Source organism: Centruroides vittatus, unplaced genomic scaffold (genome assembly GCF_030686945.1).
Source record: "Centruroides vittatus isolate TY-2023 unplaced genomic scaffold, ASM3068694v2 contig_3267, whole genome shotgun sequence".
NCBI classification, from domain to species: Eukaryota; Metazoa; Arthropoda; class Arachnida; order Scorpiones; family Buthidae; genus Centruroides; species Centruroides vittatus.
The window spans coordinates 12,046-30,650 of NW_027122098.1; the positions used below are offsets into that span (position 1 = coordinate 12,046).

At 29.0% G+C, this 18,605-nt stretch overlaps 1 protein-coding gene across 1 annotated transcript in view; it reads right to left on the reverse strand.

Annotated features, from left to right (window-relative positions):
- LOC136973689 (ubiquitin-conjugating enzyme E2 A-like) overlaps positions 1-18,576 on the reverse strand; it is a 20,812-nt gene extending 2,236 nt beyond the window's left edge. The window contains exons 1-3 of the mRNA XM_067268427.1: positions 18,448-18,576; positions 6,811-6,891; positions 4,851-4,966 (exon numbers count right to left, since the gene is read on the reverse strand). Of these exons, the coding sequence (XP_067124528.1) occupies positions 4,851-4,966; positions 6,811-6,891; positions 18,448-18,491 (241 nt within the window). The 5' untranslated portion in view covers positions 18,492-18,576. The remainder of the gene's footprint in view (positions 1-4,850; positions 4,967-6,810; positions 6,892-18,447) is intronic.
- Between the last annotated feature and the right edge of the window lie 29 nt (positions 18,577-18,605).

An 18,605-nucleotide genomic window follows, 5' to 3' on the forward strand; every position in this document is an offset into this window, starting at 1 on the left:
TATTTTTAAAAAAATTAACTGTGTTAATACTTTCTGTTGACATTAATTTAATTAACAAAATTTATATAATTTTGTCATAAAAAACTTAAAGGAAACTTTTGGAATGTCATTTTGGTATATGGTGTAAAAAAAAAATTTAATATTTTGTTGGATCATCATCATCACCACTTTGCCCAACAGATACTTTGAGGAATGATGTTAGCAGTATTCGTATTGACCAGTCAATGTGATACATTTCATGTTCTTTATCATAATTTATTACAATGTCTGATGTTGTTTGTCATTATTCATGACAACTGGGTATTGTTTATAATGCCCATATTCATCACTTAGTCCATAACATATATACACACATGCACTTAATATGTAGAGTCCACCACATGTGTGCGCGTGCTTATACAGTGTAACCTCACTTAACAAGCACTCGCATAATAAGCAAAAATAAATTGTCAAAAATGACTCACTTAACGAACGAATTTTCGCATACCGAATGGCCAAGAGAGGGGAAGTCCCGGATTGTGCACATGCTCCATCTAGCACTCATTCAGCTAGCATCTTAGTCTCACTTGTGATCACACATTTTTCCAACACATTACATATAAACATCAACAACCATAACCCGTTATATAATAAACATGCCAAACGATATGCCAAATTCTTGGGCTGTGTAAAGGCTATAATTTCATATTAGAAATTAATTAATTTGACTAGAGGTAGGCAGTTATACTTCCATCTTGTATTAATTTAATGACCAATTCCAAATTAAATTCCAGAAATGTCTAAATTAAAAATTAATTATTTATAACTAGCAGACCCGGCCACGCGTTGTTGTGGCTCAAAATGTATATATTATAAATGTATAACACTTCCCCCGTGGGGAGAATTTCAAAAAATTCCTTTTTAGTGTACATTCTCTTGACGTACCCTATTAAAATGGAATCAAACACACATCTAAAACAGTATAATAAAAGTCAAGTTCTTCACAGTAAGCCTTAATCCTGTCCCTCTTTCCCGCAAGGGGATATCAAAAAATCCCTTTTTAGTGTATATTCTGTTGATGTAACCTATTAAAACGCAAAAAACCGCATGTAAAATAGTATAATAGAAGCCGTGTTCTTTACGGTAAACCTCAATCCTGTCCATCTCCCCCCAGTAGGGGGAATTTAGACATGTATATTATATAAAAACACGTGCGTATTTGAATGTAACATTTTGTCAAAATTTCAAAGGAATCGGTAGGAACAAACAAACATTATATTTTATTTATATAGATGGACTAAAGCAGATCATTTTTCTATCTATTCTCAGAGAAAAGCAAACTTAGTTCGTCAGAGTTAGCCCCATCTGATGGACATAAAAGCCTTAATCCATATATAAAGATATTTTTGGAAGGGGGGAAATGGTGGTCTTCACATATGCCAGAAACCTTCGCAGGAGTGTATTAAACAATTTCCCAAAGTTTTATGGCAATCGGATAAATGGTGTGGTAATGTATGAAGGACAGACAACAGACATACATTTGTTTTTATATATATATATATATAGATTATTAAATTTAATATGAGATAGAAACATAATTAATTTGACAAGAGGTAGCAGTTAATTTCTAATATTTAATTATAGCCTTTGCATAGCGCAAGAATTTGGTGTGTTTATTGAACAAATTATCTGATTTTTTTGGTTTTCTGCAAATCAAATTCTCATTTCAGGTTGGTTCATTCCATGCTAGAAGAAAAGATGATGATTCATGGTCCTTAACAATGTTTATTATATAATTTTCTTTGAATAAATATTATACATAAAATATTTGAGTATATTTTTCAGCGTGGAATGCATTATAGTATTTTACATTAATTTCTATGGGAAAAATTGTTTTGCTTAACGAGTGTTTCGCATTACGAGTAAGACTCTGGAACAAATTTTGCTCGTTAAGCGAGGTTCCACTGTACACACAAACACACACACACACACACGTACTCATCAAAAGGATTAGTTAATGCATGCAGGCTTGAGATACATCACACTGAAAGGAATTGTCTCTAATTTTGAGAAAAATCTTATTGACAAATTTTGTTGTTTTCTTAAATGAAAACAAAAATAAAACAACAACAAGGGAGAAAATATGAATATTACAGTATACATTAATATGACAGTAATATATCAAACAGTATACATTTAATGCTCAAAATGTTTTAAATACAGTATATCTTAAATACCAATATTTGTGAGTATTCTGAAGTGCTCAAATAATTTTCAAATACTTTGAAAATTATTTGTGCTTTTTACTGAATCACTGAATAGCTTTTTCAAGGGCAAGTAGCATAGAAAAATTACAAAATTAGCTAATTTTTATATTGCTACTAAATTTAACTATAAATTATTTACTTATGTTCTAACTTGTAATACTACAAACACATTTTCTGCCAAAAAAAACATCACTCCTAAATATTAGGGCTTCTAAGTGTGTTAATTTGTGTTTTAAAAATGGCTGCCTTCACATAATAATATTCAAGATTGATATTAAAATCCAATATCAATATTTAACAAATTGTTAACTTATAAATCTTAAACAAACTAGGTACAGTCAAACCTGTTTTTATGCGGGGGATAGGGACCGCATTAAAAAAAACGCATAAAAAGAAATCGCACGAAACTTCACGAATGGCTGTAAAAAATAGTTTTCGCAACACAATTAAAAAAATATTTTTTTTATGCGGTGAATAGGGAACGCATAAAAAAGTCTCACGTAGAAAATAACTCAAAACCGTACGAAATAGAATTTATTGACAACAGATGTCAGCACTTGACTGCATCGTCTGGTCTATCGTCTGTTTTACATATTTTTGTCCAGGTGGTGTTTTGTTGACTTAAAAAGTAAATTATTTCATTTTTCGCATATTCATGCAATAATATTACTATAATAAGTGCATTTATGCTATAATAAGTTTATTTAGCTATAATAAGTCAACGTGAGACATGACGAATCGCACGAGACTAGTCGCCAACTATACCGCACAAATTAAAAATCGCACAAAAAAAACCGAATAAATTAAAAATTCGCATTAAAAAAATCGCACAAATAAAAATCGCACATAAAAAGAGCGCATAAAAACAGGTTTGACTGTATATCAAAAGTTAACTTGATGCACAATTTCTACACTGAAAGATCTTTGCTTCTATGCTTTTGCTTTTATTAGATTTATTAACCCCCATAAAACCATTACCCTGCTCCAGCATTTTTGTTTATAACTACATCCTTCAAAAATATAGGATGTTAGTAGTAGTAGTAGTTAGTAGTAGAAATGTTTAAAGTGCTGTGATATTAAAAACATTAGTTTTGTTGTGAAAGCAAGGTTTCATTTAAACAAACTAGATTGAAAATTATCCAAAGACTGATTAGTTGATATCTCATGGTTAACCTGTGCACTACCAATGTTGTCACCCCCTTTGCTCCAATCCCACACACCAATGGAGATGTGCCTTAAAGCATATAAAAAGGATATGTTCCTGAACTCAGCAATAATCACCTAGCACATGTCTTCAAGACTGTTCATAAGATGTTGCATAAATGTTGTTCTTAAAATATTCCCACAGAAAATAATTGAGAGGTGTAAAATCAGGTGACTGCTCCATCTTCCAGGAAATGTGTCATTTAACCATAATGCACAATTGTGGCTATTGAGGAAGGCCCTATCTTGTTGCCATCATTTTCTTGTAGAATCTCTAAATAGTATCCTTAATTTAAGTTGAGATAAGTTTGACCATTTACCAATCATCTAAAAAGAACAGGTCCACGAGATCACTCATTACCATCCCACATCATTATTGCTGAATATGACCACAAAAGGCTTTGGATTGTCAGTAGCCCAATTTATGGAACTGTGCCTATTTACACTTTCAAACAAATGAAATTTACTCCATCAATACAGATGACATGGTTTCTCAAATCTGGACTGTCTTGAAGCTTTTTGATACATTTTTTTGGCAAACTGCAAGCACGTCTGATAGGTGAATCTGATTCATTCTCATGGAGAGAGTGAATTAGCTTAGAGGGGTATAAATAATGCTTTATTTCATGCTAGATATGTGGATGCTTCAGAATATTCAGTTTAGCAAACAGGTTTCTGGTTGACTGACTTTTGTGGGAACTCTCCAATTAAGGGAAGACAGGCTTTGTTGGCTTTATTACATATAGAGACAGGCCTACCTAAATGTGGAAGTTGCATGTTTCCCATTGTATTGAAATGCTTTTTTTGTCTAGGATAATGTCTTGAATTTTGGTACTGGATTCCCAAATTCAGCTTTAAGATTTCTCTGAACCTCAAGCAATTTTAGTTTCTGAATAAAGTCAGATGCAATAAACCCTTCCTGTCACCATTCTGATCAAGTGGTTTTGGAGGAAAAATATTGATGAGGGAATGTCACTACTTATGTCAAATTTTTCTTGGCACTTCTAAGCTAACATACCTTGTATTTCAAATAAAAATACCAAAACAGTCCCAAAATATTTGAAGTAGGAATTAAAATACTTTTATTTAAAGTACTGCCCAGTTCTACCAATAGATTTCTAAAAGAGTTTGAATAATCTTTTGCAAAATCAACAATTTGAACATGAAGGAGCTATTGAAAAGCATCTTATCAGGAATCATTTCATGAAAGAACACTAATTTTTATGCAAAGACAAATGATTTAGTTACTTGTTGGAAAGCATGTATAAAAAAGTCAATGTAATCATTTTATTTAAATCAAAATTATTACAAGTATTTTTTGTTTGGAATTTTTAGTTCAAAATAGCAATTTCATATGCACCAACTCAACTCTATATAATAATATTTTTTCAAAATGCTTACCATTTGGATGAAACATTTTTGACACAAATCTAACAGTTGCTGGTTTATTAGGATATTCTTCTGTAAATTCTAAAGTTAACTTAAAAGTACCATCTTCAAATGGAGTATCATGTGGCCTAAAAGAAAATGCATTAATTAATTAAAAATAATATATAAACGATCAAATCATTTACATTAATGAATCTTATTTTTCTTTATTGTATTCATTTATAGAAAATATTCGTATTAAAAATACAATATCCTCAGTAATGGAGTTGTTTGATTTAATGACCATTAAGTTAAACTACTGAGGAGAATATTTAAAAAGTAAATTAATATACACAGATGAAATGGGCAAGAAAGATTTGTAATGAAGTTGGATTAATATAGATCATAAATAATAGATAAGGGTTTTTTTTTTAAGTATTTTAATATATTTTTAAAATTTTTCAGAATTCAAACATAAAATGGTAATACTAAATGCCATTCACTTTCCTGAAACGTACATTTCAGAAAATATTTACGATGTGATTCTGGAATAAGTGGAACATTGAAAAATATGTCTTTTTGTAATTCCATAATATGTTAGCACAATGACTGACTTAAATGTAGAGAATATAAAGGTGTACTACACACACAGTACAACAGTGGTTTCCAACCTGTGGGGGGCACGAGACTGTTGCAAGGAGGCATGCAGCTGTTTCCAAAATATCATTTTCAAATACAAACCAAAAAAGTCGAATAGGTGTCAAAAAATGAATCAGCAAAATAGGTATATGTAATCCACAATCCTCGCCGCGAATTTTTCGGGTACAAATGCTAAAACTGGTTTTTCTACAGTAGCTGTCTTAAAAACAAAGTATCGATCTCGCTTAGTGATTGAAAAGGAACTGAAAACCGCGATTTCTTCAATGATACCATGGTTTGAGAAAATTTGTGCCGAAAAACAAGCTCAACCGTCGCATTAAATTTTTATAATGTTGTATTAATTATATATTCTTTTTTTTGTATTTTTGTAAAATTTGTTTTTATTACATTTAAAATTATTATTTCTTATAATAAATAATTATTTTTTTATGTATATTTTTACATAATATTGTATATTATTTTGTAGCCCATTAAATAAATTATAATATCAGTTGAGTATTTATGAAATTAGATTGTTAAAAAAATTAAGGGGGCGCAACAATTTTTTTAAAGGGGGGCACAGGTACAAAAAGGTTGGAAACCACTGCAGTACAATTTTCCATCTTTGATGCCATTTTTTCAAAAATGTGTGAAAATCTATAATTAATGTGGGGAAAGCTAGAGAGAGGTTATAACATTTTTTGCATGTTATAACAAATTCTTATCTTTGGAGATTCATGGAAGACATGCCACTATCTCCAGAACAGTGCAAAGAGTCTTAGCTGCCAACAAAATGTTACATTTCACAAAATTGAAAACTATCCTCCTTTAACTTTTCATAATAAAAAGTATATGATTGGTCATATACTTTGTAAGGTCAAGAACCACTGTTGTAGAGTGTTGGTCTTATGTTGTAACTATATAGGGTTAACTGTATTTTTTGAATTATCTGTCTAGGAAGCAAGATGATATGCCAAAAAACATCTCTATCAACCTTCATTACCAATTAGAATCTGCAAAAACAACAAGAATATATACACAACACAATTATGGCAAAACAATGGATTACCAGACAGTAGAATATTACTGCATATGAACTTACAGATATAAATGTTCTGATTAGTTATGTGAATATAAACAAAATCTCTCTTAGCGGATTATGAATATTCACAATATACCAAGAGAACTAGTCAAAACTGGCAACAGAGAAGTTACATTTTCTAATATATATATTTATAGTAAAAATAGCATTTTATGTGTAACTTATAAAATAGTGCTTTATACAGAAATGATAAGCTGGGTATATAATGCTAAAGAAATAGTTAATTATTGTATAAAGTTTTAATATACTTACCCAAATATAACAGCATTCCACATCATAATATTGTTATCTGTTGGTGCTCCACTAACCCCAGCAGGAGGGTCTTCTTGTAATCTATTTAAAATAATCGAAGTTCTTTAAAATGTCTATCATCAACTCAATATTTAAACAAATTAAACAAATGCTATATTCTTATTGCCAAACTGTAAATTAGCTAAACAAAAATAAAAGATTTTTTTTAGTAATAATTGGTTAAATATTACCTTACAAGTCTTTAAAAATAATATATTCCTCATCACTAATATTAACAAATATATTCTTCAATACTGACTATTTTCTCATCATTTTACATCAGAATGATTAACAGCAAGCATATTAACATACCAATTTGGACAAGCCAGTGAGCTAGAGCCACTTACATTTTAATCTTGAACAGATTAAGATGATTGTAAAAATAAATTATTAAAAGCAATGGAGTCAGAATTTTTCAATCTTATGTAATTGTACTATCAAAGAGTACACAAATTGGGTAATGAAAATTTGTCATTGTTGGCTTTTTAAATTATATTTGTACTAGCAGGTAGGCCCAGTGTTGCTCGGGCAAAAGTAACAATAGCGAAGATTAAGATTTTTACATTATAGTCACAAAAGAAAAGGAGTAATTTCATCAACAAACTAAGTATTTCTAAAGAAAGGTCAAATTTGAAAATCGAATGTTCCAATATTGTTTGATTTTCACGAAGTGTTCTGATTATATCGTTCGATTTTCATCGAATGTTCTAAAGAAAAAAGGTAGAGAAAAACTGAACTAATCTGTTTAAATTTGAAAATCGAATGTTCCAATATTGTTTGATTTTCACGAAGTGTTCTGATTATATCGTTCGATTTTCATCGAATGTTCTAAAGAAAAAAGGTAGAGAAAAACCGAACTAATCTGTTTAAATTTGAAAATCGAATGTGTTCTAACATATTACCCTTTTTCATTTTTCTCTTTTTTCCAGAGCCCGTAAATCTTGCACATCGCTTTCTCTTGTTCTCCATTGTTACTTAACACTTTGGTACTTAAGTTTGGTACCCTAACTGTATACTAAATTTCAGCTTTCAACTCTTAACAGTTTTAGCGAAAATTAAGATTACATTACAGTCAACCTTACCCGTTTTCACAGAATGCAAGAATTGGGTCCCCCATTTCCAGACTAATTAGAGAATTTTTAGATGGGTCTAAAAATGTGTTCGATTTCCCGCAAAAACAAAAAAAAACTGCATCTGCATCATGCACGTCGATTTCTCTTAACAATTCCATTGTTACTTGACACTTCCATTGTTAATTGAAATCCTTAATCCTGTCTCTCCCCCCGTGGAGAGGTATTTCAAAAAATCCCTTCTTAGTTTGCATTCTTGTGACGTATCCTAACTGTGTAGCAAATTTCAACTTTCAACTCCTAACAGTTTGGACTCTGCACTGATTATTATTATTATTATTATTAACTCGTCTTGATTATATATATAGATTTGTAAGCCCTACTGAGGAGGCCAGAAAACTGACAAAATGCATTTAGGAATAAATATCATGTAATAAAAAACAGTATTTTTTTCTCTATGAAAGACTTGTTTGATTTTTTAACCTTTAAAAAATTCTATTTCATTTTTAACAAATGGTTTAGAGTTAAATAAATTTTTAGTTCTCTATAGGTCAGAAAAGAAAAAATTTAAATTTTCATGTACTCTTTGATGGTACAATTACATAAGAGATTAAGAAGAATAAGGTTACAGCATTGAACTAAAATTTATTTGATTTTGTTATAAATGCTTAAATAATAAAAATGTATCTATTTTCAAAATTTCTCAACAAAAAATTAGTGAGCCACCAGTTTTAACCCATACAATTTTTTCATAAAATAGATAAACCAACATAAAATTTCATAAGTCATATCCCACTTTATGATGGTGTACTAGCAATTTAGTAGTTATCAAACTTTGAATTTTGATCTGTTACTGGGCTAATGATATGCTGTATGATATTTTACACTGGTGCCAGGTATGGCACAGCATCCATTCAGCCTAGGGTTGTGACCTGCACCTCACTGACCTGGAAATGGTTATTGAGGCCTAAATATTTCAAATCATCCACCTCACTGGGTTTGAACCGTTCTCTCTGAATTTTGAAGGTATGGCTGGGTTTAATAATTACTGTATTTACTCACATATAAGACGAGGTTTTTATTCATTTATCACAGCTTCAAATTCCTAGGTTGTCCTATAGGCACAAGCAAAAGATTCTTTGTGTTTTTGAAAATAAAATTTTTGTGAACTGTGTATTTGCACTTTATTCTGGATGCTTACCCTCTTGTATTTAAAAACAGATGAATTTTATCTGGATCGTTTGAATCGTTCTTGTATATTGTCAGGAGTAAAGATGAATAGCAATAGGAAAAGCAAAGCTTTTGAATTGAATTCCAGATTGAAATTCCAATTTCAAAATCAAACGGGAGCACGATATAAGTTTTAATCTATTCCCATGTGAAAAATGATTATTCAGAAATCAGAATTTGGAAAAACTCATAAGTGTAATTGACGAAGAGTGAATGAGTGAATTCGACTGTTAAGAATTGGCAAAAAAAAAAAGGTTCCGCTTTATGTGAACAAATTATGTTGTCAATTTTACAAGATTTTTCCTTAAAGATTAAAATGCTAGTAATTTTTGCAGGACAATGTGTGCATTTACATTGCATTTGATATTTTACTTGTGATTAAATGAAATAAAATTAGAATTGTATTAATAAATCTAATTTTCTTTATTTTGATCTTTAAAGTCACACCACATCCTATATGTGAAGTCGTCTTATATTCGAGTAAATACGGTATTTCTCTGGTTTTGTGAATTATTATGCAATTTAAAAATTTGAATTTTATATTAGAAATTTATACGGAACCTGTAGTAAAACATTTATTAATATCAGTTAAAATATTTACGATAAATGTTTATTTACTTATTCAGTGACAGTAGTTAGTTATTTAACATATAATATTCAACTTACAATGAATTCATCAGAATGTAATCTACTGTAAATGAAGGAAATCTGTAATTTATTTTGAAAACTTTAAATAAATTTAAAGAAACATAAGTAACCAATTGTTTTCTCTTTAGTTATTATAATAATCATCTAATCTTTTAATCTGATTCTAAAAATTTGTATTATTTAATTAGATCTTAAATAAGCTCCTGTTTCAATTAATAATCTAACCATATTTAACATTGATTTTAATATTAAATAAAAGAGCTTAATACAATTAAATGTCAGCATACAACTTTAATACTAAACTAAAAAATAGAACATTTATAAACAAAGTTTTAATATTTTTTTAACAGAAAACATTTATTTTTATTATTATTTTACACCATACCATGACAATATTTTCATCTACAAAAAATAAGCTTGCAGGCACCAATAACTAAAAAACAGCTAAAAAACAAAAATGATTGACCTACATCTTAATTTATATTCTATCAATAAAAACAGGCTTAAATAAATATACTAAAAAATAATTTTTTTATATTAATTCAATTTATAAAATACAGTAAAACTTCCCTTTGTGACCAACCGTTCTTTCTGCCTACCTTGAATTTGTGACCAACAGAAATGTTTGGCAAAATTTTTCCATTGATTTAAAATGGGATATAGACTTCTATTTTGTAGCCATCTGTAATATGTAACCATATAGTTTTGGTCTCTTCCACCAACTCACCCTCTGATATGTGACTATTTGCACAAGATTGTGTGGAGTTACTTCACAAGCAATTTCCTTGTTGTATAGATCTGCTTTCTTTGTTCTGTTTCCAGGAATCTTATTATGATTATCACTAACCAATGAAATATAACTTGTCTTTAGTAATAAGAGAATTAGGGTGGTTGATGACTTCTTTTGGCAACTTGCATTTGTTGACAGAACTGTAAACAACCATAAATTCTTATAACTAACATTTTTGGCCTTACTCAAAAACCTTCATCAGATTACATTACTCTGAATATCAAAAATGTTCACAGAGCATTTACATAGACATTCCATTTCACTAACCAAGTGTCTAATATTTCAAAACTGATTGATTTGATAAATCAAACTATTAATAACATGAAAAAATGTTTGACAAAAGCAGTAAGTTTACCATTAATACAAACAGATTAATTGCTTAAAATAGTTTAATTTGCTATTAAAACTTATCTTAAATTTTGAATACACATCCTTCTTGTCTTTGCGATTTATTGAAAATTCTGTAATAATTTATATTGAAATAAAAGTTATAAATAGCACCCACTTTGATTTTTCCCTGAGTGATCACAAATGGAAAGTTTTACTGTATACATACATTTAGAACTAAAAATAGTGTTTGTTTATAGATTACAGCAGAAATAAACATAATGTATTAAATTGATATTTTGCCTTGTTTCAACTATTACATTCTGTAAGGAGCATTGCTATTACTATAATTACTTTACAAGCAATTATTTATTGTGACATCGTCACAATGCCAGGCTGCAATTTTTAATTTATTTAATTTAAAATATATGCTCTCCACCTCAAATTAGTGGCTTGGCTCTGTATATCATACTTGTCCTTTAACAATACAGTTGCGCCAGTCATCTATTAACTGCTTTCAGGGAGAACTTTTTGAATTGAAATAGCATGACTTCCAGCTTGCATTGGAAGTTTGTATACAGTTAAGCAGAGCCTCCTGTCCCTAAGGTTTCCGTATCTGGTCTCAGATTTCTATCTAACTCTGTTGTTGAGATAAGGAAAAACAGATGGATGGACGACAGTGGGAATTTATAGGTCTACATTTTTTTCAAATTGCAGACCAATGAATAATACTGTGTGAAAAATATATCATATTACACCTTATTTTTCATTGTAACAGTACTGGAGTTGATTTTTCATCTCCTACTATTAATAAAAATTTCCAAAATTTTCTTATTAACTAATTTAGACACAGTCAAGCAGATTTCTGCATGTGATGAAGTGAGAATTAGAGGGTTCTATCTAACTTGGAAATAATTTTACAACAGAAGAATTTGAAATTGAAAGTTTTGCCAACTTTTGCAGATTAGAACCAAACTGTCAACCAAAAACTTGCCTCTACTCCTCTAATGCTCATAAAATGACAAAACTTAAGATCTGCCGCAAACTACAGCTTTGCGAGAGCAAAACTCTACCAAATGTGTGTTAGCGTTAGTTTGCAGCAGCTCTAACAGAAAGATGATTGTCCAAATAACAGATTAAAGTAAAAAAAACAAAAAGTGAAAGAGAATTTAGATAGACATATTGTGAGTGAGAACCAAAAGGATTCTATTTATTTATAATGTATTCATTAATACTGAAGACAGACTAATTTATTGTTGAAATTGGCAGCATTTCTAAATCAATTTTCACTAACCAAGTAATACAAAAAGAGAAAAAAAAATCAAGTTTTAATTTTGAGCTATACTTTTATACTTAAATTTTTAAAAATAACTCAAAATATTTGATAATTTAATAATTGAATTACTATTTTGTCATAATAAAAATTTGTAATCTTATAAATGATTTCAGCAATTATGAATAAAAACCATAATTATTTTAAAATTAAAATTAATTTATTTTTAAAGTAGAATTTAGCACAAATGTAAATTTGTGTGTATTTCTTTACAAAAATAATAATCACCAATATTTTTAATCAACAGTCTTTTCAAACAATACCAGTAATAGTTTATGATTGAGAAATCATGAGAAATTTCTTAAAAGAAATATTCTTTGTTAATGGCTTAAAAATTTTTAACAACAGTTACTGAGACCATTAAATATTAAAAAACAATAGGAAAGGATTCATCAATATTGAAAATAAACTAAACTATTTTATCTATCTTAATATAATTTCAACAATAATTGTTATTACAAAAATGAATATGTATTTTATTTTATTTCATATTTGGTAATTATATTATCCACATGAAAATAAATTTATTCATCAGATATTGCTATATTACAACTTAAATTTGCAACTACAGTTAGAAATATAAAAAAAAAATGTGTCTTTCCAAACTTAATCTTTCAATTTGTTCTTTTTAATAAATTTTGATACAAGTATGTGTGTAATTTTTATTCTTATAATATAAATATAGCAGACTTTTCCAGTCTATTTAAACTTTAAATCCAATGAAAGTGGATTTGCAGGGACTGCACTGAAAAGCTTCATGCATAGTGTCAGCAGTTTCTTTATTCACACTTGTTCTTCCAGTTCTTTTCATGTCACTAACACCAGTCTCTAAACTTATATACCCAACCTTTAATTCTTTTTGTATATGCTGGTTCTTATCCATACTCTTTTCTGAAGTTTTGCTGAATTGGTGATTTTGTCTCATGAAACCACAGAACATGTTCAGCTCTCTCTTGTAACAAAGCCATTTTGATGATGGCATTGCAGTGCCACCTGGACCATTCAGTTTACATAACAGTCCAGTATGGGGAACCTCGAAAAATCAAACTAAATTATGCCTCAAATCACAGGTTTCTAAATATAGCAGTTTTCACATAGTGTTTGTAATCAGGGAAAGACTACAACCACTTTGTATGTTTAAAATATTCATATGAATTAAACAAATAATTCTGCTACAAAAATAAGATATTTTTGCATTTAAATATTCTTAACACATCAAATACTGTATTAAAAGTTTGACAATAGCATATGATAAAAAATGACTAACAACTTATAAACTTTGTGGTGAATAGTGGAAACAAGTACAATGATGTGATGAAATGAGAAAAGTGATTGACTTAAATTGGAAAAACAAAGCACCAAACACAGAAAAATGGAAAAAACTTAAGATCTTCATCCAGCTGTGGATCAACAACGTAATTCAACGCTTGTGGATGGTTTGTTGAACAAGCTGAAAATGTTTGCAAATAAAAAGCATTTCCTTGGCAAAAGTAAGGCATTGTATATGATTTTAAGTTACCACTAAGGGTGTGTTTTAGATCAACAATGGTTGATCATGATAACAACACACATACTAAAACTGGTCTTAATTTATTCAAATTTGTCTGCTTTATCTTAGGAAAACCTAACTATAAATCAGAAATATGCTATACTTAATTTTTTGCAAAAACAAAATTACATAAATACAGAAAAATCTCACTCATAAAACTGATATTTTTTCTTTAAAAAAATTAAGAGATGTACTTTTCTAATGCCACATAATGTTGAAAAGAGACAGAATGCATATCTTTCTCTGCATATCTTTTTGCATACTTGAATAAATGCACTGTTAAAACATATGACAATAAAAAAATATATATATAAAGCTAAAATTAATAAACTTAAAAGAATTTAATTATCAATCATCATCTCTTATTTTACATTTTTTAAGATCTCACTAATAACTTATAAAAAGTTTATACCATCAAATAATTTGTACTGTCATATTCAGATATTTAGCAAAACTTAGGAAAAATTACTTTTAGGTACTCTGTATATACACTCGAGTCCGCATAAATCAACACCCCAAGGGAAAGTGGAAATGTGTCGAGTTATCCAATATGATGACTAAAATAAAGTTGAAAAAAAAACCACAAAACTACAAATAGAAAAATACAGTAGTGCTTATACAGTACATGAAATGCATCTCTGACCATTCATCACTGGCACTAAAGTTGGTTTCTAATCCAAGTACCTCAACAATTTCCATTGCTTTTTGTTTCAGTATCACCCTGAAATGAGAAGATTTGATGAATGAATTTGCTTTAGCCAACATACCAGAGCATCTTCGACATCTTTGTATGGAGACTTTCTCTGGTGTTTGAGACAGCTGAAACAAAGACCCAAGAAAAAGTTTCTTAATTTCCTTTCTTTCTCAGAATTCCCGCCAATGTTGTTGGAAGGTTTTCTTGTTTTGCAAATTCACCTTGTAAAGTTTTATTACATTCAAATTCAAGTTTGTATTTTTTCTTCAGTATAAGTGTTGTTAGCTTTCGGATACTCATTTCTAACAGAAATGTGAAACGCTGCAAATAAAGCATGAATAAAAGGTAAGAAAATGCAAAGTCGGATTCTGCTGTGAGGTTAAGCTGTGTGGTCTGAACTCATTTTTTCAGGAGGAGTTGACTTATCAGACATCTAAACGAGTATGGGACAGAAAAAGTATGTCAATTTATTCTGTGGTGATGAGTTAAACATTGTTGAGTAAACCAGAGTTTTTTTTAACATTAATGCCTATGTAAGTCAGTTGGAACCACAGAAAACTGACTACTTAAGTGACAATGTCTAGTTATATTTATGACAATTCGTGTGGGTGGAATAGTCTTTAATGCATTTAAGAGAAGACAGACGTGTTTTTTCATCTATGGCCTGGAAGATTTCTAGTTCATTTTCGAGATACATGCCAGTACTTCTTTTGTTCTCTAGTATTCTTGATTTGTCTACCTTGGCTGCTTTAATAGAAACATCAAGCTTATAGCCCAATAATTTGGCAGTTTGTTTGTCTTTAATAATCAGTTTTATGAAGAAAAATTTCATACTTGCAGACTTCATACTCGTTTGTATCCTTGCCCAATTTGCACAACCTTGCAGTTATTGAAGCTACTGGGCATTAAAATTAAAAATTAAGACAGCATAAGCACAATTATTAATAGATATTACAGGTTCTGACAAGTAAAGAATTTTTAGAGTCCTGCCACAAATAAGCTACATATTGATTATTGACCATTTGTGACATGCCACAACAAGCAAAAATTTAAAAAACTAATAAGTAGGTTTAAAATTAATAAATACAAATGCATTCTGACAGTTTATGAGTTCATTATACTTTTTATTTGCAAAGTTTCCTCAACCTTAACACAAAATAAGAAAAAAGTGAATTTTTAAGAAATTTGCAGGATTTCCTGGGTTAAAAAAACAACTAGGATCCCGGGATCCCATTTGAGAAACCCTAATGGTTCTCCACCACAAAAATTAAATAAATAAATGCACTGTCTGCTGGTAAGACTTTGGAAACTCTCTTCTGGGACACTTCATTTGGATAACACCTATCACCCAGGATTTTTTGGAGAAAGGAGTCACAATTAATGCTCAGTATTACTACACATTGATAAAAGGTGCTGTACAAAATGCTACTAATAAAAACCCTAGAAAGTTATCCAGAAATGCCATTCTTCTCAATGACAATGCCTAGTTCCACATGACAACTCTAGCTGAAATGCACCAGGAAATTTTGTCCCATGTCCCTTATAGTCTGAACTTAGCCCTCCTGTGGTTACTATTTATTTGGGCCCTTTAAAGAGCATCTGGGAGGAAGGAAATTCAAGACAAATGAAACATTGCAGAAAGATGTCCTGCAGTGGCTATAATAAGCAGCCCAGTTCTTTCTATCAGCAAGCTCTACAATGATGACAATGGTGTCTGGATGCACACAGGAAATATTTTGAAGAATGACATAGTTACAGCAGTTGTTGGTGTATCGTTGCAAAGCATCCGGTTTCAGTATAGATGTTTATATGTATAAACTGACATAATTTGGTGCTTGTCGGATTTTTCATTTTTCTGTAGATGTAAGTCTTGGTCAACATTGAACAAATCTTATAAATTATAATATTAGTCTATTTCAAATCATATAATAAGAAAATTATATAAGACAATGTATTAATCTTCTATTTTAAAATAACTAAATAAATTTAAGTTAGAGATCAATGACATTTTATTTTTCTATGTTGTTTTTTTACATCGTTATTAAAAAAATAACTTAGTAATTTGGGCAATTACAGGATATTTTTGATTAAATAATTTCAGTGTAAATATTAATAATTCAAATTTTTGTATTGTAAGTATCTATAGTTAATAACAATTAATTAACAATTCCAAAATAAATACAAAAAATAATCAATTCTGTTTGATCTCTATATTTTTGGCTTGTCATAACTTGATAATTGCCAATACATAAAAAGCAGAGATGATAGATAATTTTACTAGCTAGTTAAGTAAAACTTGTGACAACTAGCTCTTGAATTTAAAAACAAACTTTTGTCAAATGATAAATTTTAATCTCTCATCTTTTTATTATTATAACAAATAATTTTACATAAAAATTTGTATTTTAAAAAAGTTATGTAAATATGAGAGTTTATTATGATTAAACTAATTTTGTACATTTGGATAATTTATTAATTATGATTTACACCAAGGCTATAGTGTATCATACAAGCAAGATTAATGAACTGTGTTTACAATTTATTGCTCCTACTTGATACCTGTACCAAATAGACCATGATATGTCTATTTAGAAAATAAATTTTAAGTGTTACGTTTAAGTTTATTTTAAGTCAATTACCTTGAGAGTTGATGTGATAGATTTCAATTTAATATAGGCAGTTCACCTATATTTTGAGTAATCTTTTTTTTTTTTAAGAGTTCAAGTAAATAGCTAATTTAAATAGTAATGTTAATAAATATTAAAATGCTTTTAATTACATATAATAATTGTGTTTATGTTCAAGTTAACATAATACATTTAAACTGCAAATTAACATTTCCTTGTATAAATACATTTTGGCAAACTACCTTTTCAGTTTCATACTTTTGATATCATATACTAAATTTCATATACAAGTAAACATTTTAAAGAGTAAGAATTTTCACACACAAGTTTTTTATAGTACAAATATGTTGTGTTTTATTTTAACAGTTAACAAGAGTTAAGTCAAAAATATTCTCCTGTGTAAATATATTAAAACCAATTTAAATAAATTGTACTATTAAAGTTATTATATTTGCTTACGTCCATATTCAGTAAAGAAAAAATAAAAAAGAAAAGACATCTGCAGTATTTATTTAGGGTAGTTATTTATATCAAATCGCATACACTGGTACAGAAAGACCTTCAAAATCAAAACAGTTACAGTATGTTTAAAAAATTGGCATATATTTTTACTAGTAGTACATAAAAAAAGTCACTATAACAACAATAAAAACTTAATTTCTAATAATTTCTTTTTTCTGAAAGAAATTTTTAAATCGAACGGTTTACACATTTCGAGAAATACTGATTATTATTATACACTTTTAAAGGGGGTATTCTGATCATCATACGAGAGGCAGTTGTTTCTTGCCTGGCAGCACTATCCTTACAAATAATAAAAAATTAACAAAGAAATGTGTATTTTTCTAAAAAATTATTCACGAGTGTTACAAGTATACATATAAACATGCTTATTTATTGAATTACATAGCATTTTCTATCATATATACAAATACTTTCCTACAATCAATATTAATATTTGGTTAATGCAACAAAATATGATTCTTTTGAATTTATATAAAATTTACAATTTTTGTTGTAAAGTTTTTAAACAAATAGAAATCAAAACACTTATTGAAACTGAAAGGAAGTAAAGCAAATTGATGAGAAAACATATGAGAAAGGAGAATATAAAGATTTCATTGTATTTAAATGCCACATCTTAAAAATTTATAATGTCATATTGTATATTATAAAAAATATTAATATAAGATAGAAGTTATATGTGAATAGCCTACATAAGTTGGAGTGATATTTCTCAATTAGTGGTAAATAAAAGGAAAATTTTCAAGATGAGGTCTGTGATGATGCAATGATGACTCTTGTCAAATCATATATTAATAATAATTACCTTTTAAAATCTCTCATAAGTCTTCTACGTGCTGGAGTTGACATTTTTCAATCAAACTAATTTCTATTATCTCGTAAAAAAACGTAAAAAACTTAACAAATGTGCTGTACACCACTTTACAAATTTCTACCTTTACTACAAAGATACTGACGTCATTA